The following is a 26,217-nucleotide window of genomic DNA, read 5'->3' as shown; positions in this document are numbered from 1 at the left end:
GAAAAATAAAAAAATTTTTTTTTTCTTACTGTGATAGAGAAGATAGTAGGAAGATATCATTATATTATAAAAAGAACTAATTTTTTTTTCTGTCTTTCTTTCTTTAGATCTTAATTATTTTGTCGAATAGAGATATTATAATTGTAACGATATAATATACACAAAACAACAAATAAAACAATAAAAATAATGACTGAGAATAAGAGACAAAAGGTTGATCACACAGGTAGACCTAGTAATGTTGGTATTAAGGCTATTGAGCTTTACTTGCCATCTCAATATGTCAGCGAAGCTGAGCTTGAGAAGTACGATGGTGTTTCCCAAGGTAAATATACAATTGGTCTAGGTCAGACGAATATGGCCTTTGTTAATGATAGAGAAGACATATACTCCATGTGTTTGACCGTCTGTTCCAACTTGATTAAGAACTACAACATCGACACAAATAAGATTGGTAGACTTGAGGTCGGTACCGAGACTTTGATTGACAAGAGTAAGTCCGTGAAGTCCGTGTTGACCCAATTGTTCCCAGGTAACGGTGACATGGAAGGTGTTGACACCTTGAACGCCTGTTACGGTGGTACCAACGCCGTCTTCAACTCCATCAACTGGATCGAATCTAGTGCCTGGGACGGCCGTGACGCCATTGTTGTCTGTGGTGACATTGCCATCTATGACAAGGGCGCCGCTAGACCTACCGGTGGTGCTGGTACCGTCGCTATGTTGATCGGTCCAGATGCTCCATTGTCCTTCGACTCTGTCAGAGGTAGTTACATGGAACACGCTTACGATTTCTACAAGCCAGACTTCACTAGTGAATACCCAGTGGTCGATGGTCATTTCTCTCTAACCTGTTACGTCAAGGCTCTAGATCAAGTCTACAAGAGTTACTCCAAGAAAGCAATTGCCCGTGGTCTAGTTAAGGATGCATTGAGCGAGGACAGCTGTAACACCTTGAAGCACTTCGACTACAACGTTTTCCACGTCCCAAGTTGTAAACTAGTCACCAAATCCTACGGTAGAATGCTATACAACGATTTCAGAGCCCAACCATCTTTGTTCCCTGAGGTCGACGCTAGCTTGGCCACTGTCGACTACGAGAAGTCTCTGGTAGACAAGCAAATCGAAAAGTTGTTCGTCAACGTCGCCAAGCCACACCATCAATCCCGTGTTGCTCCATCTCTAGTGGTCCCAACCAACACCGGTAACATGTACACCGGCTCCCTATACGCCTCTTTAGCCTCTCTTCTAACTTACGTTCCAACCGAGGACCTACAGGGCAAGCGTATCGGTCTATTCTCTTACGGTAGTGGTCTAGCTGCCTCTTTGTTCTCCTTGAGAGTCACCGGTGACATCTCCACAATCGTTAGCAACTTGAAGTTGAAGGAACAACTTGCCGAAAGAGAAGAACTAACCCCACAACAATACGAAGCCGCTATCGAACTAAGAGAGAAGGCCCACCTACAAAAGGACTTCAAACCAACTGGCTCCATCGACCACTTGAGAGCTGGCACATACTACTTAACCGAAATAGATTCCAAGTTCAGAAGAAACTACAGCATCAAGCAATAAAGAAAAGAAACTTATACTTAGTTTAATAGCTTAATAATATATCAAATATATATATATATATATATATATATATACTTTCATCTATATAATAATAAAAATTATAGCACTCCAAACAACCTCATCGTTCAAATTAGAATTCACATCATCATGATTGTATATTAATTACGTATTGGTAATCACGTAATTATTCACGGCCCTATTGTCATTTGACCTATTCATGGTTTTGTTCACATGATCAAGCGACGACTAAGATGCACATGATCTGATGACGTAAGAGAGCATCTTGCAAATGGAATTATTTTTTAGACCCGTCAATCAAGTATCCGCTCACGAACCAATCATATCCGAGGATCGGGTTTTACAGAACATCTTTTCTTTTACTACTCGTATGCCATTTTTCTTTTTGTTTATTCTTGGGCAAGGCGTTTTTTTTTATACTCTTTTGATTGTTTTTCTACTAGCATTTCTCTCTGTTATATGTGTCAATTATTGTGTGTATGTGTATGTGTCTACTTACTGTACAAGATTTGCAGTACCCATTTTTTGCAGGAAAATTGAAGGAAAAAAAAACCCGGGGCGAAGTAAGAAACCATCGGAGGGAGTCTTAATATTCTAAATTAATTTTTTTTTTTATAATCCCTCTCTCCCTACGGTTTCTTCCATGGCAGTCCCTCTAATTCTTACTATATTATTTTTTTTATCCTCTGTCCACAAAAGCGCGGGGGTGGTTTATTTTTCGTCTGGTTTTTGTGTGTCTCATTAAAGGACTAGTTTTCCTGACAGAATATACCGCACAGCTCTCTTTTCTCTCCTTCCCCCTCTAATATACTTCTGCTCTCTTGTACTCTTGTTGTTATTGTCTATGTCTCACTAAGATATTTTTGTCTTGTACGGCAAATTCTAACAAAATGTCCCAAAAAACCCCTTCCGAGTGTTCGGTGGCCCTTTTTTCTGCCTTGATTTTTTTTATTTATTGGAATGTCGTTGTTGTTGTTTTTTTTTTCTTTATGGTCGGTAGTTATTTCCTCTGCTGCAGTGTTGTCTAAGTGATTCCCATGAATTATTTCTGTTATTCCATGGATCTCTTTGGTTATTTTTCTTTAAACTCTTACAATTTATAAAAATTTTCTTTCTATATGCGAAGAAACGCCCGTACGGATAGCAGGATAAAAGACTAACTCTGGAATATGACTGGCAGAGAGACACAGAGAGAGAGAGCGAGAGTGAGAGCAAAGATATTCTTGAATGACACCGAAACATGTCAACTATATATAATAACGAAGAAATGTAATATGAAGAAATACGGTTCTCTACGATACTAAGAACTTCAAAACTACACATAATATACAAATAATATAATTTATATGGCTACCTCGAGAAATGGCGTTCAAGTCGTTCAAGTATAAGATTTATGCGAAGGGGTACCACCACTCTACCACTCCATCGACCTCGTTTTTCGATAACGGGTACTACTATTACCAGCATGTAAGGAGTGGCAAGAGCCCCGTTGGTGTGATGAACACTACACAACATCCTCCTTCAGAGGACAATGGCTTGTCAACCACACTACACCCGGTGGTGGTTGCAAACAATAACTATAATAATCTCGATCACATTCTGTCGTTGAACAGCCACCATGATTCTCAAGATGATCTAGGTATTGATATTTGTGGGAGGAAAACTGGCAACCGGATACTGACCAGTGGCAATCGTAATAACGGTAACGCAAGTGGAAGTGGGACTAGTCGTAGTCGTAATGGCAACAGTGCTAAGAAGAATGCTAAAAAGTTGGCCAGTCTGTACAAAAAGGATAGTTTCATTTCGCAGAAAAGATTCGTCAGCTCAAGAACTACACAAACTGATAAGGTTGAGAGCCTACCACAACTTGATTTGGCGGAATTGGAGCGCGAATACCAATGGGACCCCGATAACGAAGAGGACTTGAATCCGGAAACGTACTTGGCTACGCACATTGAGCAGATAAATAAGCATTACGAAAGAAACGACTACAACATAATCAACGCTCTTTATCACTCATTAAAGAGAAATGGTATCGTGGTGCGGGACTGCGACACCGTATATAAGATACTTGTATCCTTATCACGCAGAGAAATGGATGATCTGGATATCGACAACAAAGTATTCGAACTGCTAAGCTGTTACCAGGATATGATCGCCAATAAAGTGAAACCCACCGTGGAAATATACAATGTAGTATTAGAGACACTATTTAAAAGTTCTATTGTTGCATACAAGAACAATAACGGTAATGGTACTGATTTTTATAAGATTGGCAGTGAATTATTTAAAACTGTGATAGAAAAAAATGACATACGGTTATCCAATGATGTGGTCAATTTCTGTCTCTTATCAACAAATTTATATCCAACTTTTATGAAACTGGAGACACTACAAAATTATATTAACCAATTAACTAATTACCGTAAGGATTCTTTTTATTATATTGCATGTTTACATTATGCCCGTATGAATAATGACCTGGATACCATTAAAGAATTATACGAAGAATATAGGCAGTTATTAGTAAATGACAAAAAAAATATCTCCCTACGTGAAGACCAATTCAAAGTGTATTCAATGTTTGTATCTGGGCTTGTAGAATGTGGCGAATTGGAGTTAGCATCTTCACTACTTGAGAAATTTATTACGAAAATTAGAAATGAACATGGTTCTGGTGAAAACTTGTCTATTCTGTTAAGCAATTTCATCCTTTCAGTAAGCAAACTAGATTGCAACAAAGCTTATATTCTATGGTCAAAGTTCAATAGACTATCCTGGGTCCCAGAATTTTCCTATGAATTCTACTTAACTCTGCTACACCGTGGATTTAAGGATTGGGCTCTTACGAAAAAGATTTATGACTATATATTTCCAATGAAGAGAGCTTTTAAAAAAGAAAGAGAAACACTTTCCGATTTTCTACTATATCCAATGGGTCTAGAGTCCGTGTTAAACTCTCTGATGGATTTTTCGTTGCAATTAATGGATAATCAAGTCGTTTTGAAGCTAATTGAGGAATCACTTGTAAAGCAATTTACCTTTGAAACTGGATTATATCCATTCATCTTCACATATCTAAAGGAAACCGATTGCCCTGACGATTACTTGTTACGTTTAATCAAGTCTCATGGTGAACTGATTTTAAGGTCAGAGAAACCGGAAGAAATATTCATGTTGTTTAACGCTATCGCCGACAACTTTACCTCTCAATCGCTAAGAGATTCCTTAACTGAACTCGATCTCTTTGTTGAATCCTGTCGTAATTTCAACCTAGCAGAATCAAATAAAGTTAATTACCAAGGTTTCTTGAATATTTTTCAAAGTATCTGGTGTGCTCCGAAGACTTCCTCAAACCTTCCTAAGCTAATACAATTGCATGCTATTATGGTAACGAAGTTGATGGACTTCGAAACCTACCCAATAGTAGAAAATAACAGAAGTCTATCCGAATTTAAAGAGACATTAAACGGTAAATTTATGAATCTCTGTTCCATGTACGTGAAATTAGGTTTCGATCCAAATAACATAGCTGAAGTTACTTGTGAAGCACTAAGATTATCAAATGCTAATGAAAACTTGATCAACTACTTTTCGCATCCTGGAGATTGGGACAAATCATACCCACTATCTTTGGGTTCCATGATCAGGGTTTCACCAGCCACAGGTATTAAAGAATTCAACAAGCTTCGTTCTGATGGCTATTGCTTCGATTATGATACTTACAAATCTTTAGTTATCCATAATGCTATAGATAACTCAGTTATTGATAGCATTCTAAAGTTACTTCCAATTGATGAACAAGAGGAAAGTAAAGATATTGCAAATGCAATTGGAAATAAAATTACTAATAACCAGCAGGCTGAATATCTGCTTCATGACGAAAGGTCTCAGCTTTACATCTTACCGTACTTGAAAGATAGCGCATTACTAAATTTGGCTGAGCATTGTGCTGACATCTATATTTATATGAGTAAAATTGGCTTTCCCACCCGCTTTAAAGGTATTGCTACACAAGCGGAAAATAAGGACTCAATTGCCTTTATCTACAATAAACTTTATGAAATTAAAGATTACGAAACCATCATCAGCTTAAATAAAGCATGTCCTGTTTTGGACCTAAAAATATTATTGAAATCTTTCATTAGAACTGGTGACTATCCTTCCTTTTTGGCACTATTTGAAAAATATAGAAATGAATTTGGCCCTGAAGGTCTCGATTTGCAAGTAGAATTTCTAATTAATAAAGGTCAGATTGATGATGCCCTGAATATCATTCATTTCAGTAGCCAAAGGACTGAAAAAACATTAGATCTTTACAGCTTTGCCAAGTACCTAAAAAGTTTTTCAAATGAAATAATAATCGATGCACCTCCTGAAAACACTTTACAGTTGGCTAACATGCTTTCGGCTCAAAATTCTTTCTCAGGTATGCTTTCTGTTTATGATATTGTCCACAAATCTGGTATTATTGACATGAATGGACCAAATTCTGTACTTGTGAAAACAGAGCTCTTAGCTCAAATGCTTAATAATCTAGAAGATGCTCTAGCATTCTTCGATCCAATTGACAATCAAATTAAGGAGGTATTTGCATATAAAGTTCAAAACCTCATGAGATTCAAGATATTTTTAAAATCTCCTTCCCTCACGAAGACTGAGATGATCCAGTTGATTCATATATGGAATGTTGTACAGCCTCAATCCATCAACGCTCTTTTTAATAATATTGTGGAATCCTTCTACCTAGATGATAAAATAAGAATCCTTTATTTGCAAGAAGGTATAACATTCCCTTTCAACATTGGTGAGATTAATGTAATCATAAATGAGATAGCAAACTGTGCTGCTAGCAGAATGGATCAGCAAGGTCTACAAAAAGCAAACGACTTTAAAAATTTTATGGAAAGTAATTATATTCCTACACCTATTAAATTCCAAGAAGATATAAAATATTCATGATTTATCCCCGTCTCTTCCTCCTGAGAATTCTTATGGCTCACTATCCCAGGAGGTTCATGAGAAAAGGTTATTCCTATAATACTACAACTAACAATAATTAGAACGAAAACAAAAAAGATAAATTGACTTTTTTTAATTTTTGACATTTTTGTTTTTTTTGTTCTATATTAATTCTACCTATTTTTTGATATTTTACTACCCATTCAGTTTCTTATTATACATTATTAAATTATTTTATCTTTATTTTATTTTAATGTTCTGATTTTAAATCAACTACAACTCAAAACTCAGATAAAAAGGATGACAAAGATGAGGACACATTTGGTTAAGCAATATTCACGACGTAAAGAAGGTTATTCAATATCAATTATCTTTATAATGACATGCTCATTTTCATATTGTCATTCATTCATTTTTATTTTTTTATTTTTGTTCACCATCGTCTACTTTTTTTTTTATTTATTTGGTGCAATTCGCACCTCATTTACATTTTTTTGTTATGTTATGCTGTTTTTGTTGTTACCCACTAACTTTTTTTATTTGTTCTGTTCTTTATTTATTCAAATTAAATATATAATAATACAAAATATAATACTAATACTTCAATATCCCTTTTTATATTCGTTATAGCACAGAAGAAAACAAAATCAGATTGCTTGAATAGTGTCGCTGATAGACTTCGAACGGCAGACCACTGAATTGCTGAAAAACCCGGCATTTGGTGGCAAAAAAAAGAAGTTAGCAAAAGGTAAAGGTCAAAAAATTAAGATTCTTCAAAAAATTTAGAGGGCAAAAAAAAAAGGATGTACTGGATTTCATGTGATAAAGTTAACATCCTCTTAATACTTAAAATTTCAATTGAGATTTATTTTGTTACCATACATAACTCGTTTTTAATTTAAGAGTAATAGCTGTTATTATATTGGCGATTATTATTGATTGGAAACATAATAACTTTTTTAACCTTCATTCCCCCCCCCCTTCTAAAGATTATCAACCATGGCTGATAGATACTCTTTTTCTTTGACAACATTTTCTCCAAGTGGTAAATTAGGTCAAATTGATTATGCATTAACTGCTGTGAAGCAAGGTGTGACCTCCTTAGGTATTAAGGCAACAAATGGTGTTGTTATTGCAACAGAAAAGAAGTCTTCATCTCCTTTGGCTTTAACAGAAACTTTATCTAAAGTGTCTCTCCTAACACCAGACATTGGTGCAGTATACTCAGGTATTGGTCCAGATTACAGAGTTCTTGTAGATAAATCTAGAAAAGTTGCACACACCAACTATAAGAGAATATACGGAGAGTATCCACCAACCAAACTGCTGGTGTCAGAAATTGCCAAAATTATGCAAGAAGCCACTCAATCTGGTGGTGTTAGACCATTTGGTGTTTCACTTTTAGTGGCTGGATATGATGAACACAACGGATACAGTTTATACCAAGTCGATCCTTCTGGCTCTTACTTCCCTTGGAAGGCAACCTCTATAGGGAAAGGTTCGACTGCAGCAAAAACCTTTTTGGAGAAGAGATGGAATAACGAATTAGAGCTCGAAGATGCTATACATATAGCGCTTTTAACTCTGAAAGAATCAGTTGAAGGTGAATTCAATGGTGAAACTATAGAAATTGCTGTTGTTGGTGAACCAAATCAAGACCTGTTAGGATATACTGGTGTTGAAAAGGACCAGGGGCCAAGATTTAGAACTCTATCTACTCAAGAAATTAACGACAGATTGGAGGCCTTGTAAACAATGTATAGTAATATCTTCTGTAGAATTTCAGAATAAATAAAAAAGAATTTTAACACAAATAAGATGCTTCCAAAAAGCATTGTTCGTTTATAATCTATAATGAATATCTAGAATATATGCTAGAAATGAATAGTAAATAGTAATCAGATTTATTTATATATTTTACAATGCATTTAATTATATATGATTTTACTCAACTAAACGGGTTTTTTAATGGATCTATCACTTGACCAGGCTTTGTAATTATCTTAGGTTTGATCATTTGTTGATGAGTAGCACGAGAGGTCCACTCTTGACCTAGAGGCATACGTAAGGATCTTTCATACTGTTCTCTATTTTCGAATGGGAACGGAACAGCTGATGATTGATACTTTAGGTTCTTCTTATTAACCTTTTCATTTATGATAACGTTCTTTAAATTTTTATCTTTCCTCTTATCTTTTTCAACTACACCTTTCACCTTTTTGATAAACTTCCTTTTCTTCTTAGGGTTTACACCAGATCCTGCCCAAGAGCCCCAACCAGGAAGAGTGACATCTTCCTCTTGGTCGTCTTCATCAACTGCTGTCCTCTTCTTATCATCTTCAAACTCAGCAACAACATCGTCACCAGCAAAGGCCTCTGCAATCACATTTTGTTGTTTAAACATGAACGCTTGGCCCTCATCATCAGATCCTCCATATGGGTCAACAATCTGGAGTTTTGAACTTGCATCTTCAGAGAGAAGCAGCTCATCATTACCATTGTCACTTTTACCACTCTTCTTTTTGTTCTTATTAATAGCTTTTTGGATTTTGTTTGCACTCTTAGCTGATTTGGAGCTGTCCTTATCAACGACAAAAACTTTACTGGATTGTTTCACGGTTGAGTTTTCATCATCACTTTCATCCAACCAAGGATTACTGACATCTTTCTTGGATTCAACTTTATTCTCCTTAACATCCTTCTCAGTATCATCAGGTATCTTTTCTTCAACAACGTTAATAATCTCCTCCTCACCATCTATGTTCTTTCGACTTAATCTTTTTACAAGGGTTCTAGATTCATCTAAAGCTTGCTCAGCCTTAACTTGAGCTTTTAGTTCTTTCATATCTTTCTTCATTTCAATATCACCTGGGTTATAAACTCTTCTGCCTTTATTAGATAAAACTACCGTATCTTCAGTGGATTTTGCTTCGTCATCACTGTCAAAAATACCGTCGTCACCAGTTTCCTCAAAATTGCGAAGTTTAGCAATCATTTCTTTATTCTCCTGTCTTTCTCTTGCTTCAGCATTTTTCATGAAAGCCATGTTCATAACACCAGTTTTCCCTACTACAGGGGCCTCAGAATCATTATCATCATCCAGATCACTAATATTATTGTCTGATTCTCCAGATTGTTTATCAATTATTTTCTCACGTAACTTTTCACCTTGTCTTAACATCTCTTCCATCTCTTCTCTTGTTTCCTTATCATTTGTCATACCGTGCTTAATCATGTCCTTAGCCCACTTTGAATTCGTCTTATGTTTTAGAGTCATTCTCTCCTTTGCTCTCTTGATATCATGTTCTGTGTCACTTTCATCAGAGAAACCCGCCATTTCCTTATTTTTCATGGCTTCCTTCTTTTTAATCCTTCTGTAAGTTTTGGATTTGATTTTCTTTAATCTCTTTGCTTTACGTTCTTCACGGAACATTAATTCCCTCATCAATCTCATTTCTGCTGTTCTCTTCTTCATGTCTTCTGGTGTCATTTTAGCAGTAGCCAATTCTTCAAATGTCGATTCTTTCTGTGGATCCACTAAATTACTTTCGCCAAGCAACTCATCAATCTTACTTTGAAGCTCTGATGTTGGTTTTTCAGTTGTTCTTGTAAAAGCAGAACTTTCGCTGTGTTTGTTATCATCATTGGCCCCCAAAACAATATGATCTGCTCTTCTATTCTGTTGCACAATATCTTTCCATTTATTCATTTCATCTTTGGATATTTCATAAGCAGCTCTACGATCATTCCTTTGTTGAATTCTTTGAGGTAGTGGAACAGCTGTTGTCATAGATTTACCCTTTAGTAGTGCAGCATTTGTTACTGCATGCTTATCTTCAACTACTCCCATCATTTCCTCCATACTCAATTTACTAGTACCTGTTTCATCAGTTACAGATGGCAAGACGAATTCATTAGCTTCACCATAACCATAGTTGCTCAGTTTCTTTGGAATGTGCATTTCTGTATCTTTTACCAATTTCGAAGTAACATTTGCTAGTTCTAAATCTTCTTCATCTTCAGAAATTTCATCAAATGGGTCTTCACTGTCATCCTCATCTTCACTTGTAGTCTCATCAACCCCTGACTCACTGGAGCTCCCTTCAGAACTACTAACATCACTTGCTAGTTGTAGATCATTTTCTGTCGATTTCTGTGCATGGTTGGAATGTTTTGGTGCGGAATCATTATCCCAAATGGCTGATAAAGGCATTAATTCGTCTTCGTCGATAGATGTATAGTTTTCATCTTCCTCATCACTATTATATTCACCTTTCTTCTTTTTGTCACGAATAGTTTGAGAAAATTTAGAATTTAAAATATCGAAATCGTCGTCTGAGTTAAGAGCTTCATCAGAATCTAACTCTTCATCTTCAAAAGTTTGTTCTTCGTCCTCATCATCTTCACCTCCATTTACCCTTTTCAAAAGATTAACAACAGTACCGTTTTTATTACTTCTGTGATAATCTTCCACTTCAGATTCAGAACCAGAACCTTCGATTTCTCTTTCCGCAAGTTCTAAAGCATTAAGAGCTCTTTTCGAACTTTTTGATCTACTTTTAGTCTTTCGCTTAGCCATGATGATTTTGAACCTATCGATGTACCTTTAGATTTTGCGCTTACTTTCCACGATACAATAGTACAATAAAATTATTCTTTTAAAAGTCGTCTTTATATTGAATACATGCAATGTTTTGCGATGCTCATCGCATGATATTTGAATTAATTTTTTTTTTTTCAAAAAATTTTTTACAAGTATCCCAAAACGGAAATTACTCTAAGAATTACTTCTTACGGTATATATTTTCCGAAAAAAGTAATATGCCAGTGTGTATGTATTTATTGTTCTATAAATGGTTAGCGTATATATGAATATGCAGGTTGTGTTTATTTATTTTTATTTTAGCAAGTCAGTACCACTTTTATTACCATCTTTAGTCATCTTCGCTGATTTAGCGCCAAATTGAATAGCTCTTTTCTTCTCAATGGATATATTTTGTAAATTCAATATCGTAGATGCTAGGTTCCGTAAAATGAACTTATCTCTTTTATAGTTTATTGGTATATATTTCGTAGAATAGGTAATAACATCTTCATCTAAGAAGGGGTATCTCACTTCCACACCGTTTGACGCAATGACTTTATCGTCTCTGTTTAGATTTCTTCTATAAATATTATTAATCTGCACTGAGAGTTCATTGGCTAATTCTACTTCTGTTTTGTTATTGAATTTGTAATACCCACCATAGAGTTCATCTGCACCAAGGCCACTAAACAATACCAATCCCAGTCGTTTATATTGCAATCTTTTATTTGTTTGTTGTTCTCTAATATATCCATGTCCTCTAGAAGCAAAATAGAATGCTATAGCAATGGATAGGTCCATTTCAGTATTTTTGGGATACATCAAATCAATTACAAGTGGCCTATGCTTCAAATACTCATCGTAGCTGACATCTACTTCAACTAATTTTATGTCAATCGAAGGGTATTTGTCTTGTAAATCCTGAGCACTTTTGATTGCCAATTGTCGGTCAGGCGCTTCTGACGGTTGCATCTTTGTCCTTTTGTTCTCGAAAGCTACATTTAGAAGTTCAAGAGTTACTCTTCCCAAGTCTCGCTTAATTAAACATTCACATATCAAAGCAACTATAACTGAACAATCAAGACCTCCAGAAAATAAAACAGAAATAGGAGAGTTTTCCATATGCAATGGATGGATAGTATTTACCCTCTTTTCAACAGCGGTGCTCAGCTTACTATAAAGTTCTTTCGTTAAAAATTCGGAATTATGCATTTCCATATCGGTGCCTGTAGTAATTTCAAATGGCTTGAGGATAATATTGGTAGCATCCAAGGATTTCGTAGATTTGTCATAGACGTATATAACGCCGGCAACGCAATCGAAAAAGCACCTGTTCCCAGGATTGTTCCCCGAGATGCTTGTTACGACAAGTTCTCCAGATTCTCGATCAATCGAATACGATAAGCTTCTCTTGCCAACCACATCCCTCCCAAAGTAAACAATATCCTTCTTCAAGTCATATAGAGTAAATGCAAATTCGCCATCTAGGACACGTATTGTTTCCGCAACATTGTAGGCATTACCTTTGAAGAGATCAACAATATATTGCGTATCATTGTCGATGATTTCCGAATTGTAGAGTTCACCATTGAATTGTAAAATATAATCTTCCCCAATACGTATACTCTGACCAGTAAATGGTTGGCGAAGAGATAAAACGGATGAAAACCAGACTGTATCATAGCCTTCAACTGATCTCCAAGAACAGTAATTCGGACCACGTTGTCTCACTAATTCTGCCATCACTTCAATACTCCGATCATCATGAAATGAACACATGGGTTCGGCTTCATAGTACTCTCGTAGTACCGACTCACTTTTCGATGCGAATCCGCCGCTGCATAGCAATATTCCACACATTGACAGAATTAAGAGTTGCACAATAATATGTATATTTATTAGAAGGGATTGGACTTCCGATTATTGTAAATCTATAACTACAGAGTACTTTCTTTTATACAGAATAAATAGGTCATCGGGTTGGAGCTTAATATCTTTTAAGTTTGTTTTTTTTAGATTTTTGATATCATCGAAGACATAAAAGCCGATCGAATGAATTATCGACCATTGGAATAACAATAATAGGATATTCAAAAACTATTTATGACAAATCAATAAAATATTAGATAGTATTATCTGAAGTTGATACTATTGCACCACTAATTGAATAAATTGGAGTTAATCTCACTAAAAAGGGAAGAAAAAAATATTGGTTTTTGAAGAAATAATTTCCTAAAACAAGAAAAAGGTAAAAAGGATAAGCGCTACGTCTCAGGGTGTCCGATATTGCGCCAGAATTAACAGTTTAACTATAAGTCATTAGTGGCGTTAAATAATATGAGTGTCAGTGAGGAATCAAGGGCTAACTCAAACTTAAGTGTTGTATCTAAAGATGATAATTTCCCTACGGATAATGGGGTTGTAGTAAGACATCCAGATAGTCAAGAGCATGTTGAAAATGTAAATGTACAAAATAATGGGGATGATGAAGATATCAATGAAACATATTACAACTTTCAACTATTCTTGAAACAGGTACAGGATAACCGAGCAGAACCGGTGGTTAAATATACTAGATCATTTCTGAGAAATTTTGCAACTCAAAGAGCAGTGTGGACAGCTAGTGAACAAGAGAAACTGCTAAAGGATTTTAAAACTTTTATCTATTCCAAGTATAAAGAATACGAACCATTCAAGGAATTGAATAAGACGGAGCTTCGGAATGCGAAGGAAGGTATGGAGAAGCTATTGATGGGTAAATTATACCCTTATACCTTCTCGCCTCTGCTGCGGAAACGATTATTTAGTGCAGGTATAGAGATTGACACTGAACATAAGGAGGACCTTATACACGACAAAAAATTTAAGAAGATGACTATGAAATACAGATTTATTGAACCACATCACTTGGATATTAATTTCCAAGATCCTGTTAAGGTTAAAAGGTTTGCCAAATTTGCCAGTATAGAGTTAAACAAGATGAACAATTTCAAAGCACCTAGAGATAAAATGGTCTGTATACTGAACTCCTGTAAAATTATCTTTGGATTTATGAAACATTTCAGAGACAATGGTGCTGATAGTTTTGTACCACTACTAGTATACAGCTTAATTACCGGATCGATTGACCACTTAGTTTCGAACATACAGTATATTGATAGATTTAGATATACTAGTCTCTTCCGTGGTGAGGAAAAGTACTATTTAAGCAGTTTACAAGCCGCTTTCAACTTCATATTGGAAATGAACGACGAGAAGTTAACTGTGACAGACAGTGAAGAATTCAAGAAATTGTACCAAGAAAACCTAGATTCCTTGAAAAAAGAACAACAAACCCAAGAAAAAGAGAAGGAAGATCAAAAACAAGAGCCTACAAATATGATCGACGAAATGTCCAACATGGTTTTTAATAAATTCAATGAGTTATTTATACAGGACGAAAAATCTACTATTTCTTCTACCCCTTCATCGCCTTCTAAACATGCTAAGAAGAATACAGAAGATGATGTATCTGCCTTAATACAAGATATACAAGCGAAGGAACATAGGGAAACTGTAGAAACTTTGACGTCAATGTTCCCAGATCTCGATGTGGAAATTATCGAAGATGTTTGTATCGCGAAGAAACATAGGATAGGCCCATCAGTAGATATCTTGTTATCTTTATCAAATTGAATGCCAAAAAAAGAGAATAAAAAGATAATAGCATGGAACAGAAGAGATTAAGGATAAAAAGAAAGGATATAAAAGAATATACTAGAATGTATTTCAATGAGATTATTAAAAAAAACAAAAAAAAACAAAAAAAAATACTGGTTACAATAGCATTCGAATTGCCCATTGTTAGAATATTGCTACTATAGTTTCTATACACGTGACTCTATCCAATGTTCCTTTTATAGCTTTGTTCGATTGAGATGGAGGAGGCTAAGCGATTAGTTGTTTTCTTTTTTAATTTGTTTTTTCGGGCTCAAAGACTTTTATGGATAAGTATGTAATATTCTTCTTTTTTCTTTGAAAAGGGAGAGAGGCGACGGTGGCGTACTTTAATAGTGCCTTGACATTAGTAATGACAGATATCAGGGTTAGGAATTTTCTCTATTCCAATTGTAATTCTTAACAGTTTAATATCCTTTCGATATATAAGATTATATCCTCATAATTGTTTACACTTTACAGAAGTTTGTTTTTTTTATTGTGTTTGTCAATTTTATTATTGACGTTTAATTAACAAGAAGTAATTTTCACTATTTATGAACTAAGGGATTAAAATAAAAAATAGATAACGGTAATGGTGAGTTTGTCGACTATAGTGGGTTTTACAGGGTTGGCTGTTGCCTCTGCACAGGAGAATTGGACGACTGATAATCATTTCTGTAAGATGGATAAAGACTTGATGATTAGTCCTAGTTGTAATGTTACTTTCACTGAATTAAATGTTATCAATAAGAAGATAAGGAAGGATTTGGTTTCGCTTGTACGAACTGATTTTTTCAAATACTTTAAAATTGATCCTGATAAAACATGTGCATTCTGGGATAATAACGATGGTTTGTGTTTCAGTAGGGAGTGTATGGTTGATGTGGTTACGGATTGGGATAGTCTTCCAGAAATATGGCAACCTGAGGTACTGGGTAAGGTGGACGAGGAAGCTGATAGTAAGGCTGAGTTGGAAAAGGAGTGGACATTTTTAGATGATCTTTGTGACTCCAGTCTTTCAAAGTCTATTCCGAAACCTATATTAGCCGATTTCGATAATAACTACTGTGATATTAACGATTTTACTGGTGAGAACTCGGTTTTGGTTGACTTGACCAAAAATCCCGAAAGGTTCACTGGTTATGGTGGACAACAATCCTCTCAGATTTGGTCCAGCATATATGGTGAAAACTGTGCCCTTTTGGGTAAAAATGATCACGTTATCTCAGAAACATCTGAAGCAGAAATCAAAATGGCTAAGGATATCTTCTTCAGATTTGTATCCGGCTTGCACGCTTCTATTGGTATCCATTTGTCCAACGACCATTTGAACACTGAAACCGGTAAATGGGAACCTGATCTTGATCTTTTCATGATGAGAGTTGGTAACTTTCCAGATCGTGTAACGAATGTATACTTTAATTACGCTGTGGTGGCAAAGTCTCTATGGAAGATCATGCCTTACCTAAAAGAAATCGAATTCTGCAATGTATACAATGAAGGTGTCAAATCTAAAATCTTAAACATTGTCTCTCAACTTGACAGCTCTATATTCAATGAGGACCTATTATTCCAAGATGATCTAAGTACTGCACTAAAGGATGACTTTAGAAGCCGCTTTAAGAATGTCACTAGAATTATGGACTGTGTCCATTGTGACAGATGTAAATTATGGGGTAAAGTTCAAACCACTGGTATGGCTACAAGTTTGAAGATCTTATTTGATATCGATGAAGCAGATGAAGCCTCAAAGCAAAGATTTGTTGACAAATTGACTAAGTATGAACTAATTGCTTTGTTCAATACATTCGATAAACTGTCAGAATCTGTTGAATATATCAACAATTTTGAAAAATTGTATAAGAAGAGAGAGGGTGGTAATGGCTCACTGGCAAATTTCTTCCAAAATAATTTTTTTAAACTATTGGATAATGTTAAAAGAGGTTTTGCTAGTATTAACGACAGCAACTCTTCTAACACTAGTGAAAACAGTACGGTGTCCTTTGCAGAAAAGCCTGTCGAAGAAAACTTATTCCCTCCAGAAGAGGAAGAGAAATCTGTATCTTTAAATGAAACTACAAATTTGCATATAGAAGAGGAACCAGAAACCTCGACCAAATCAAGAAAAACAGAACAAACAGAAATTGCACATGGTGATGAAGAACAGCAGCAGGTTTTTGCTGACTTGAAATTGCCCGAAAGGAAAAAGAAGATTATCAACCAGAATAACAGAAACTCTACCTTAGACATCTGGATCAGAGCTTGGCATACCGAAACTCACAATGTTAAGATGGCAATAAAGTTTATCTTACAGAGTTACATTGACCTTCCAAGAAATTTATGGAGACTAGCTCTAGTTTCGTTCAGTAAATTCTGGAATAGATTTGTCGGTGTTGCTAACTACGTTAGTGAGGAAGGTGAAGAGATTTTATACGATCTGGATCTCCATTAATTCGTGTCAATAGAATATTAGAAATCTCAATCTAACTATATATACTGAATGAAAAAGTTTTGAAAAACTACTGTGGGATAAAGAAAACTTAACAAAAAAAGTAAAAAAATTGTATAAACGTAATGTATAATGTATATAAAACTGGCTTCGATATACAGGTCGGTATTATTCTCTTCTATTCTACTATTTCACCATTCCTTGCTATGATATTTCTGGCAATTGCTATTTAAAAAATAGAATAAGATCGTTGTCGGCATAATAATAGCAGTGTATGTGCTATAATTACAGTTTCATTTTGTTTTCTGTTTTTTTGTTTTCCTCTTCTTTTTCTCTTTTACAGGAGGTATATCCGTATTCGGAACATTAACCTCTTCTTCTTCTTCGTCTTCTTCTTCTTCGTCCTCATCATCGTCTTCTTCTTCATCTTCCTTATACCTTCTTAGATTCTGGTTATCATTTTCATTAAACTGTTTCTTAGCCTCAGTGATCAATGCATTCGTAGATATCAATTCCTCTGCCCTGGCCAATTTAACTGGATCCTTCCTCAACACAAATTTGAAGTCCTCCACCCGTATCTTGTTTCTTTTAGAAGACGCAACCATAGAGGCCTCCGTACATATATCTACTAGGTAAGACGATACCAGCTCGTCTAAACATTGCACAGTCTTGTTAAGTGGTTGAGCCACATCTCCATAAGCATACAATAAGGAGTGGATATCCTTGTGGAACAAATTGGTCTTCTTCAACCGTTTTCTTCCTGACATTTTCAGTTTTATATTATTTCTAAGGCACGCAATAAGCCTAGTATTAAGTACACCTAGGTGAAGACTAACTAACCGGCTAGAAAACAAGTTTAATCCTTGATGATAATTCCCTCTCTTCAATTAATTTCAACCTCATCGCATCCAGTTTTTTTACTATTGTAACCTCGGTGGTGGGTATTTCCCAGGGAAAAAAAATTAAGCAAAAAAATTTACACTTTTAACAAATTATAATGAGTGATGCTTATATAACAAAAGAAGACAGATATAAGTAACTGAGCAGTTGACAACTAACAAAAACCAGATCATAGCGAAATAGTTTGATACGTATTTTGAATAGTCAAGTTTCTTATACTGCTAGGAATCCACAAAGCCTATTTAAAACAAAATTAATTAAAAATCAAAGAAGTGCAGCATAATCATTAACAAGATCCGAGGACTGAGATATTATTTGAGTCTAAGCTTTTTGTAAATTTCGGTATTTATTGAGGCTGCTCTATATATATATATTTCACGTTTAAAGAAACATGAGTCAAACTACCAATTCTCGTGTAATGAAGACCTATTCTGGGTGCTGGACATGCAGAACTAGGAAAGTTAAATGTGATCTCGAGAGGCCCATATGTAAGCGATGTCAGCGCTCAAATGTTGAGTGTGGTGGTTATGAAATTAGGCTGCGATGGTCTCCGATACTAAGATTTGATGAATATGGTGTACCCTTGAGTTCTACTGGGAGTATAACAGCTACGAATGGGTCGAATGTTGTTACTGCGTCGACTTTGAGAAGAAATCTCAAACTTGTTAAGTATGATGAAGAATATGAATACCACCAGGATATGGATGATGAGTTATCAACCTTACATGCTCCACCGGAGGAGAAAATTACTGGCAATAAGACGTGGTTCATCAAGAAATTTGGTGTGTTCCGTGGAGTTGATGAAGATAATATGGATGATATTAATAAACGTAGTAAAGACGAGGTAACGAATGTCCGCAAGAGGTCTAGATCTCCACAAAAGATTATCAAACCAAAGAAAACTAATCTAGCCCAACAAGCAAATGTTTTGTCTTCTATGTCAGCATCGGTCATTACAACACCTCTTTCGCTCACGCCCACCTCACCCATGATGCTACATGATAATTTGAACTTGACTAGTTTATATAACCCTGAATTTATGTCGACTTTACCGATTGAATTATTGCAGCCAGATTTCATACATGATCATAATCACCTGCTATCATTATCATCCGAGCCATGTTCAGTTGTGCATAATAATGTAAGGTTCTTATTAAACCATTATATGGATAAAGTTATTGATATTATGACAATCGCACCTATCCCCAATAAGAATAAGAACCCCTGGGCAAAAATCTATTTTCCAAGGGCAATTGCAGCACTAGGTGAACTCATAGCATTCCCAAATTCTCAAAATTATGCAAGAATCAGTTTATTGAATGGTTTGCTATCCGTTTCTTGTTTCAATTTAAAAGATGTGTTAAAGTATGATCCTGTATCTACTGATTTCTACCTAAACTTAGCTGTTGAACTGAGAAGCCGTGCTTCTCATTACTTAAATTTGGCCCTAGAACAGGAAGAGGAATTTGAGGAGTACAGAGATGTCCTAGATGATGATGATATAGCTGAGGATTATAACAAACACTTTGCTGATATGCTAATAGCTCTTCTTACTATGAATTCCATTGATATTGTTTGGGGTACTATGGTTGACTGTGACAACTATTTGAAAATTTGTGAGAAACTAATCGTTAAAAATCAATCAAGAATTGTAGTGTCGAAGAAGATCAAGAGTCTTTATGTGATTTACTCCTTCTTAAAGTTAATTCAAGATAGTACTGCTATGGGCAATATTGCCACGGAGCCTACTTTAAACTATAGAAATGATAAAATACTACCATACTACTATATCAAGAGTATTTACGAAACGGACATCAAGGCTATATTTACGACTGATTTCGGCAGAACAAAGATGAATCTTCTTGGAGCTGACGCATTGAATGCACTTCCCAACTCACTCATATTGTTATTTTATGATTGTGTAGCCCTGGTTAGATATTTTTTCTATCACAAAAATAAGAATGAAGGTCTTGAACTACCTACCGAATTTTTTATCAAGACCAGAGAGTTTGAGAACCAGTTATCTAATTGGAAATCCGAATGGAACTTTTATGATGAAACAGGGAGAAATTTCATTAACCAATCGATAGAAGGTATCTATCATCACACCATGAGTTTTTATTATGGTTTGTGGGTGTATTATTACAACTTCATTAAGGACCAAACCTATGAAATCTTGAATGTGGAAGTATGGAAAGTTATTTACCACTTACAACAGATCGAATTTTTAAAAGATTCTAGTGGTGGCCGGGAGGGAATCAAATTAATCCCCTTAATCTGGCAAGGTTTCATTGCTGGATGCCTTTGTTCTGATGCCGATGTGCAGAGCGAATTTAAATCTTGGTTTGACAATGTCTCGTTAACCGGAGCAGGTTCATATCGTGGTGCTATTCAGATCATGTTTGAGGTTTGGAGACGTAGAGACAACAATGAAGTTGGGGACGACTGGTTATCTGTTTCTAGAGACTGGGAAATGAATATCATGTTAACATGATCAATTGGACTTGAGTATACTAGAAGTTCTTTTTATTTTCGGTAGGCTTTTTTTTTTTTCAATTTAGTTATTGTTTGTTTTTTTGGGCCAATTTTTTTTTTTTTTTTTAATTTTTATTTATGTATCTATACAAGAAATTACGTATTTTTAGTAGCCGAATTTTTTTATAGAGTCGAACGGATATCTTAATATTCGGATAAGAACTAGTTATAATAGCTATGAAATCGATACGCATTAAATTTATTATTATTTTGTTATTTTTAACTTTCACTATTTTTTTTTTTTTTTGTTTTATTAATTCTTGGTATTCACATTGAATCACCTGTTCCCTCTCTTGTACAGGCCGTCCGATTTTGTCCCTCCCCTATTTCCTGATAAAAGGGATCTTTTTGCCATAAACATACATAAGTTATACATTCCAATTGCAATTTGGGGGTGGAATGGCGGAGCCAATCTTATTTTTACCAAATCATGAATAATTAGCCTCTATATGAGGGCATCGGCCGACCGTAAAACAGTTAAACTCTCTCATGAGAAATACAATTCCGATAGCAACATAATAAAGATTTGCACATGGACTTAGTTCGTAGAAGCGGAAGATAAAGAGACCCAGGCCCAGGTACTCCTAAATTCCAATTGAGATTTTATTTTTTTATTTTTGGCCCATTTTTTTATGTGAATTCCTTTTTTATCCATTCAAGAGAGGGACTTTTCTTCATTTACCCATTGATGTTTAAGTTAACTGTAGCCGGCCTCGCACCCTTAGCAAAACAAAATTTTCGGCCGACGCACTTTGGCCATACTGTTTCAATGCACACACCCATAGAAACCAAGCATAAAGGAAAGATAATCTTTTAAAAGAAAATGAAAAAAAATAAAAAAAAATAAAAAAAAAAAGAAATATTTGCTATAGGGATTATTCTCGATGAGATATACTTAGAAAACTCGTTTGAGTACCCCACTATTGCGTCATCGGGATATAATGTAAAAGGGTCTACGGGATATTCATAGAAATCTCAAACTGGCAAGAAAAATAACTTTATTACAGAAAAAAGAAATTCTATCTCGGGAGTAAAGAAAAAAAAGAAAGAAAAATGAATAACATTGTTCGAAGAAGAAGAAATGCAAAGAAATAATATGCAAAAAAAGTTAGATGTGAACAAAAAAATATTAAAAATGAAAACTTGCAAAGAACAGATTATTGATTTAGTTGGAAATAGTAAAAGGGGAGAGTTGATAAGAGTTGTGCAGCCACGTATCGATAGAATGAAAAAGAAATTTCGGAGAGTTTTTGGAGACTCATAGCATTGCTAATGAAGTTGATCCTAAGTTACAACAATTACTTAAGAAAATTTTAATAATGAAGTTGTAGATTTAAATAGAAAAAAAAATATATATAAAAGACGAAACTTATTTCTTGGAATTGTAATTTCAAATTGATTGTCTTTTATTTGAAACAAAAAAGATACAATTATATAAAGACAATTAACTAACTATTAACACAAATTACAACACAAATTACAACACAAAAAATGGTTCAAGATATGTTTAAAGGTATTGCTGTGGTTGACCACAAGGACTGGAAGAACCCAAAGAAGGTTGAATTCCCAGCTAAGACTTTCTACGACAACGACATTGACATCAAGATCGAAGCTTGTGGTGTCTGTGGTAGTGATATCCACTGTGCTGCTGGTCACTGGGGTGACAAAGCCATGCCATTGGTCGTCGGCCATGAAATCATCGGTAAGGTCGTCAAGCTAGGTTCCAAGTGTAACACTGGCTTGAAGGTCGGTGACCGTGTCGGTGTCGGTGCCCAGGTCTTCTCCTGTTTGGACTGTGACCGTTGTAAGAACAACAACGAACCATACTGTCCAAAGTTCGTCACCACTTACTCTCAACCATACGCTGACGGTTACGTCTCCCAAGGTGGTTACGCCAACTTCGTCAGAGTCCACGAGCACTTCGCCGTCAAGATCCCAGAGAACATCCCATCTCACTTGGCCGCCCCATTGCTATGTGGTGGTATCACCGTATACTCTCCATTGTTGAGAAACGGCTGTGGTCCAGGTAAGAAGGTCGGTATTGTCGGTATCGGTGGTATCGGTCACATGGGTGTGCTCTTTGCCAAGGCCATGGGTGCCGAGGTCTACGCCATCTCCCGTTCCAATGCCAAGAAGGAAGACGCCATGAAGTTGGGAGCTGACCACTACATTGCCACCAAGGAGGACCCAGACTGGGGTACCAAGTACTTTGACACCTTCGACTTGATCGTTGTTTGTGCTTCTTCTTTGTCTGACATTGACTTCAACGTCATGCCAAGAGCCATGAAGGTCGGTGGTAGAATTGTCTCTATCTCTGTTCCAGAGGAGAATGAAGTCTTGACATTAAAGCCATTCGGTTTGTTGGGTGTCTCTATCGCTAACAGTATGTTGGGTTCTATTAAGGAAATCGAACAACTATTGAAGTTGGTTTCTGAGAAGAACATCAAGATCTGGGTTGAAACTTTACCAATTGGTGAGGCCGGTGTCAAGGAAGCGTTCGAAAGAATGGATAAGGGTGATGTTAGATACAGATTCACCTTGGTCGACTACGAAAAGGAATTCGACTAAGCACCATAAAATCCAGTCAAGGTCACTCATAAATACTTATATTCGGCATTTTTATTACATAAACACATATAACACTATAAATATACAATAAGTTTTCAGAATTTTTTTTTTTTATCAATTTCTTCTTTTCCCCTAATGTACTCTTACATAAATCTTGGTGATGAGTCTGTTGTGCTTCTCTAGGATCTTTTGGGCTCCCATTGTCACTACGAGATGAGTGGGATCTACATTAGTCCCATCACTAGCAAATTACCCTGGAGACCCTAGTTCACCAGGGGTGTGTATTTTTCTGGGGGTGGAAGGAAGTTGTGCACTAGTTTGACTTCCCCGCTTATATCATACTGACTAAGATAATGATGCAGGATGTTACTTTCTTCTAATCTGCACGGAAATTCAAGCACTAGATATTAAACAAAAAAATAATTAACATCTGAAAAAAAAAAAAAAAAAGAAATCTGATCAAACAATGAAGCAAGAGGAAATCAGTAGAGCGGTAATAGCATAGTAGCCATCGTTTGTTCGGAAGTCAAAAAGACGGGTGGCAAATCGTCGGATGAAAAAACAGCAAAGCGGGTATTCAGTGTACTTACTGCTTTTCCGACAGATAGATGATAACAGAACACCATCAGAAGATTTGTAGTTTACAAATAGTAATTATAACTAACCAGAAAACAACATAAAAAAAAAGAAATTTTAATTATCCCCTGATATTTCATAGGGAAGCCGACCACTTTGCGGATGAACAAAAAACTCTTTCGGATGAATATTCAAACTGCTTGCTCATTCAATTTCTTTTGAATGAAATGTTTGTAATGGCTAATGCTACAAATTGTTGAATCAATTTCAGAAAAAGTATAAATAGCTACCCCATATCAAATAAAAATATTGTCGCATTTGTTTTAGTTATTGCTTATTCTCTTCCTTGACTCTAAGTAATTATAAAAAAACTATATAAACTCAAACTTTCATATACTCAATTTTAAGGAACAATGGCTCAAGATATGTTTAAAGGTATTGCTGTGGTTGACCACAAGGACTGGAAGAACCCAAAGAAGGTTGAATTCCCAGCTAAGACTTTCTATGACAACGACATTGACATCAAGATCGAAGCTTGTGGTGTCTGTGGTAGTGATATCCACTGTGCTGCTGGTCACTGGGGTGACAAAGCCATGCCATTGGTCGTCGGCCATGAAATCATCGGTAAGGTCGTCAAGCTAGGTTCCAAGTGTAACACTGGCTTGAAGGTCGGTGACCGTGTCGGTGTCGGTGCCCAGGTCTTCTCCTGTTTGGACTGTGACCGTTGTAAGAACAACAACGAACCATACTGTCCAAAGTTCGTCACCACTTACTCTCAACCATACGCTGACGGTTACGTCTCCCAAGGTGGTTACGCCAACTTCGTCAGAGTCCACGAGCACTTCGCCGTCAAGATCCCAGAGAACATCCCATCTCACTTGGCCGCCCCATTGCTATGTGGTGGTATCACCGTATACTCTCCATTGTTGAGAAACGGCTGTGGTCCAGGTAAGAAGGTCGGTATTGTCGGTATCGGTGGTATCGGTCACATGGGTGTGCTATTTGCCAAGGCCATGGGTGCCGAGGTCTACGCCATCTCCCGTTCCAATGCCAAGAAGGAAGACGCCATGAAGTTGGGAGCTGACCACTACATTGCCACCAAGGAGGACCCAGACTGGGGTACCAAGTACTTCGACACCTTCGACTTGATCGTTGTTTGTGCTTCTTCTTTGTCTGACATTGACTTCAACGTCATGCCAAGAGCTATGAAGGTCGGTGGTAGAATTGTCTCTATCTCTGTTCCAGATGAAAATGAAGTCTTGACATTAAAGCCATTCGGTTTATTGGGTGTTTCCATTGCTAATAGTGCTTTGGGTTCTATTAAGGAAATCGAACAACTATTGAAGTTGGTTTCTGAGAAGAACATCAAGATCTGGGTTGAAACTTTACCAGTTGGTGAGGCCGGTGTCAAGGAAGCGTTCGAAAGAATGGATAAGGGTGATGTTAGATACAGATTCACCTTGGTTGACTTCGAAAAGGAATTTGACTAAAATCACTAATAGTTCTAACTAACCTGTGTATATATGAGTATATATAAACATCTGCATTTTTATTATATTCCAATTTAAAGATCATTAATGTCTAACACTAAAAGTCTCTTTTCTTAAATATTATATCAGTTATATTAATTAACTTAATATTAACAGATTTCAAAACCAAAATATAGAAATCAACCGAGAAATCATTAAGAATGAATAATAATAAAGAATTGCGCTTAATATTTTACTGAGATGAAAACCTTTAATTGTAGACTTTAACTACGTTCTCTATGAATTTCTTTTCGTTTGGATCCTTATCTGGAACTCCGAATACTAATTGACATTTCATGGTCCAATGATCTGGAATTTCATCTGGTAGTAGACCCGAATTGTACATATATTTACCGTAATGCTGCATATTACAGCCGATACCCATGTTATGTAGAATAGTCCAAGTTGCTATTGATGCTGCACCCATAGCTTGATCAGCATATGCTTCACAAACAGGTGCCCATACAGGGTGCTCTATCTTATTCCTCTCTGTAACATTCTCATCTACATAGAAGAAAATCGAACCATAAGCACCATCTCTAATTCTAATTGGGCGTGCCTGAAACTCAGGTTCTTTGATTTGCTTTACAACATGGTCCCAAAGCTTATAATGTAATTCACCTCTAATTATAAAAGCACGGTTTACTTGCGAGTTGAAAGATGTAGGAGTGTGTTTCACACACTCTTGTACTACATGATACACATCTTCAAAGGTAACACCATCAGGTAATTTAGGTTTCATGTAGTGTACACTACGCCTTGCAACAACAGCCTGTAAGACTGGGTCGGATGCAGCAGTTAGAGTCCTAGTCATATTTCGTGCG

General features: G+C 36.0%; 12 protein-coding genes across 12 annotated transcripts; 8 read left to right on the top strand and 4 right to left on the bottom strand.

Moving 5' to 3' along the window:
- Positions 1-189: 189 nt before the first annotated feature.
- On the top strand, positions 190-1,572 carry ERG13 (hydroxymethylglutaryl-CoA synthase; the record flags this gene model as incomplete). The annotated part of the gene is made up of 1 exon (XM_071054695.1): positions 190-1,572. The coding sequence occupies one exon, from the start codon at positions 190-192 to the stop codon at positions 1,570-1,572; it is 1,383 nt and encodes a 460-aa protein (XP_070909388.1).
- Positions 1,573-2,952: 1,380 nt separating this feature from the next.
- Positions 2,953-6,552, top strand: RPM2 (ribonuclease P; the record flags this gene model as incomplete). Its single annotated transcript, XM_071054694.1, has 1 exon — positions 2,953-6,552. The coding sequence occupies one exon, from the start codon at positions 2,953-2,955 to the stop codon at positions 6,550-6,552; it is 3,600 nt and encodes a 1,199-aa protein (XP_070909387.1).
- Positions 6,553-7,551: 999 nt separating this feature from the next.
- Positions 7,552-8,304, top strand: PRE8 (proteasome core particle subunit alpha 2; the record flags this gene model as incomplete). Its single annotated transcript, XM_071054693.1, has 1 exon — positions 7,552-8,304. The coding sequence occupies one exon, from the start codon at positions 7,552-7,554 to the stop codon at positions 8,302-8,304; it is 753 nt and encodes a 250-aa protein (XP_070909386.1).
- Positions 8,305-8,500: 196 nt separating this feature from the next.
- On the bottom strand, positions 8,501-11,131 carry UTP14 (Utp14p; the record flags this gene model as incomplete). Its single annotated transcript, XM_071054692.1, has 1 exon — positions 8,501-11,131. One exon carries the CDS (start codon positions 11,129-11,131, stop codon positions 8,501-8,503), a length of 2,631 nt encoding a protein of 876 aa, XP_070909385.1.
- Positions 11,132-11,449: 318 nt separating this feature from the next.
- On the bottom strand, positions 11,450-12,997 carry RNJ42_04527 (putative asparagine synthase; the record flags this gene model as incomplete). The annotated part of the gene is made up of 1 exon (XM_071054691.1): positions 11,450-12,997. The coding sequence occupies one exon, from the start codon at positions 12,995-12,997 to the stop codon at positions 11,450-11,452; it is 1,548 nt and encodes a 515-aa protein (XP_070909384.1).
- Positions 12,998-13,474: 477 nt separating this feature from the next.
- VPS9 (guanine nucleotide exchange factor VPS9) lies at positions 13,475-14,812 on the top strand (the record flags this gene model as incomplete). The annotated part of the gene is made up of 1 exon (XM_071054690.1): positions 13,475-14,812. The coding sequence occupies one exon, from the start codon at positions 13,475-13,477 to the stop codon at positions 14,810-14,812; it is 1,338 nt and encodes a 445-aa protein (XP_070909383.1).
- Positions 14,813-15,428: 616 nt separating this feature from the next.
- ERO1 (ER oxidoreductin) lies at positions 15,429-17,288 on the top strand (the record flags this gene model as incomplete). The annotated part of the gene is made up of 1 exon (XM_071054689.1): positions 15,429-17,288. One exon carries the CDS (start codon positions 15,429-15,431, stop codon positions 17,286-17,288), a length of 1,860 nt encoding a protein of 619 aa, XP_070909382.1.
- A 290-nt stretch (positions 17,289-17,578) lies between these two features.
- On the bottom strand, positions 17,579-18,052 carry TAF13 (Taf13p; the record flags this gene model as incomplete). Its single annotated transcript, XM_071054688.1, has 1 exon — positions 17,579-18,052. One exon carries the CDS (start codon positions 18,050-18,052, stop codon positions 17,579-17,581), a length of 474 nt encoding a protein of 157 aa, XP_070909381.1.
- Positions 18,053-18,576: 524 nt separating this feature from the next.
- Positions 18,577-20,679, top strand: ARG81 (Arg81p; the record flags this gene model as incomplete). The annotated part of the gene is made up of 1 exon (XM_071054687.1): positions 18,577-20,679. One exon carries the CDS (start codon positions 18,577-18,579, stop codon positions 20,677-20,679), a length of 2,103 nt encoding a protein of 700 aa, XP_070909380.1.
- Positions 20,680-22,211: 1,532 nt separating this feature from the next.
- On the top strand, positions 22,212-23,288 carry RNJ42_04522 (NAD(P)-dependent alcohol dehydrogenase; the record flags this gene model as incomplete). The annotated part of the gene is made up of 1 exon (XM_071054686.1): positions 22,212-23,288. One exon carries the CDS (start codon positions 22,212-22,214, stop codon positions 23,286-23,288), a length of 1,077 nt encoding a protein of 358 aa, XP_070909379.1.
- A 989-nt stretch (positions 23,289-24,277) lies between these two features.
- On the top strand, positions 24,278-25,354 carry RNJ42_04521 (NAD(P)-dependent alcohol dehydrogenase; the record flags this gene model as incomplete). Its single annotated transcript, XM_071054685.1, has 1 exon — positions 24,278-25,354. One exon carries the CDS (start codon positions 24,278-24,280, stop codon positions 25,352-25,354), a length of 1,077 nt encoding a protein of 358 aa, XP_070909378.1.
- A 250-nt stretch (positions 25,355-25,604) lies between these two features.
- RNJ42_04520 (nitroreductase family protein) lies at positions 25,605-26,207 on the bottom strand (the record flags this gene model as incomplete). The annotated part of the gene is made up of 1 exon (XM_071054684.1): positions 25,605-26,207. One exon carries the CDS (start codon positions 26,205-26,207, stop codon positions 25,605-25,607), a length of 603 nt encoding a protein of 200 aa, XP_070909377.1.
- Between the last annotated feature and the right edge of the window lie 10 nt (positions 26,208-26,217).

The sequence above is a fragment of the Nakaseomyces bracarensis genome (genome assembly GCF_045282275.1).
Source record: "Nakaseomyces bracarensis strain CBM3 chromosome Unknown Scaff13_0, whole genome shotgun sequence".
NCBI classification, from domain to species: Eukaryota; Fungi; Ascomycota; class Saccharomycetes; order Saccharomycetales; family Saccharomycetaceae; genus Nakaseomyces; species Nakaseomyces bracarensis.
Note: the sequence above shows the minus strand (reverse complement) of the source record. Positions and strands in the feature narration are given on the sequence as shown.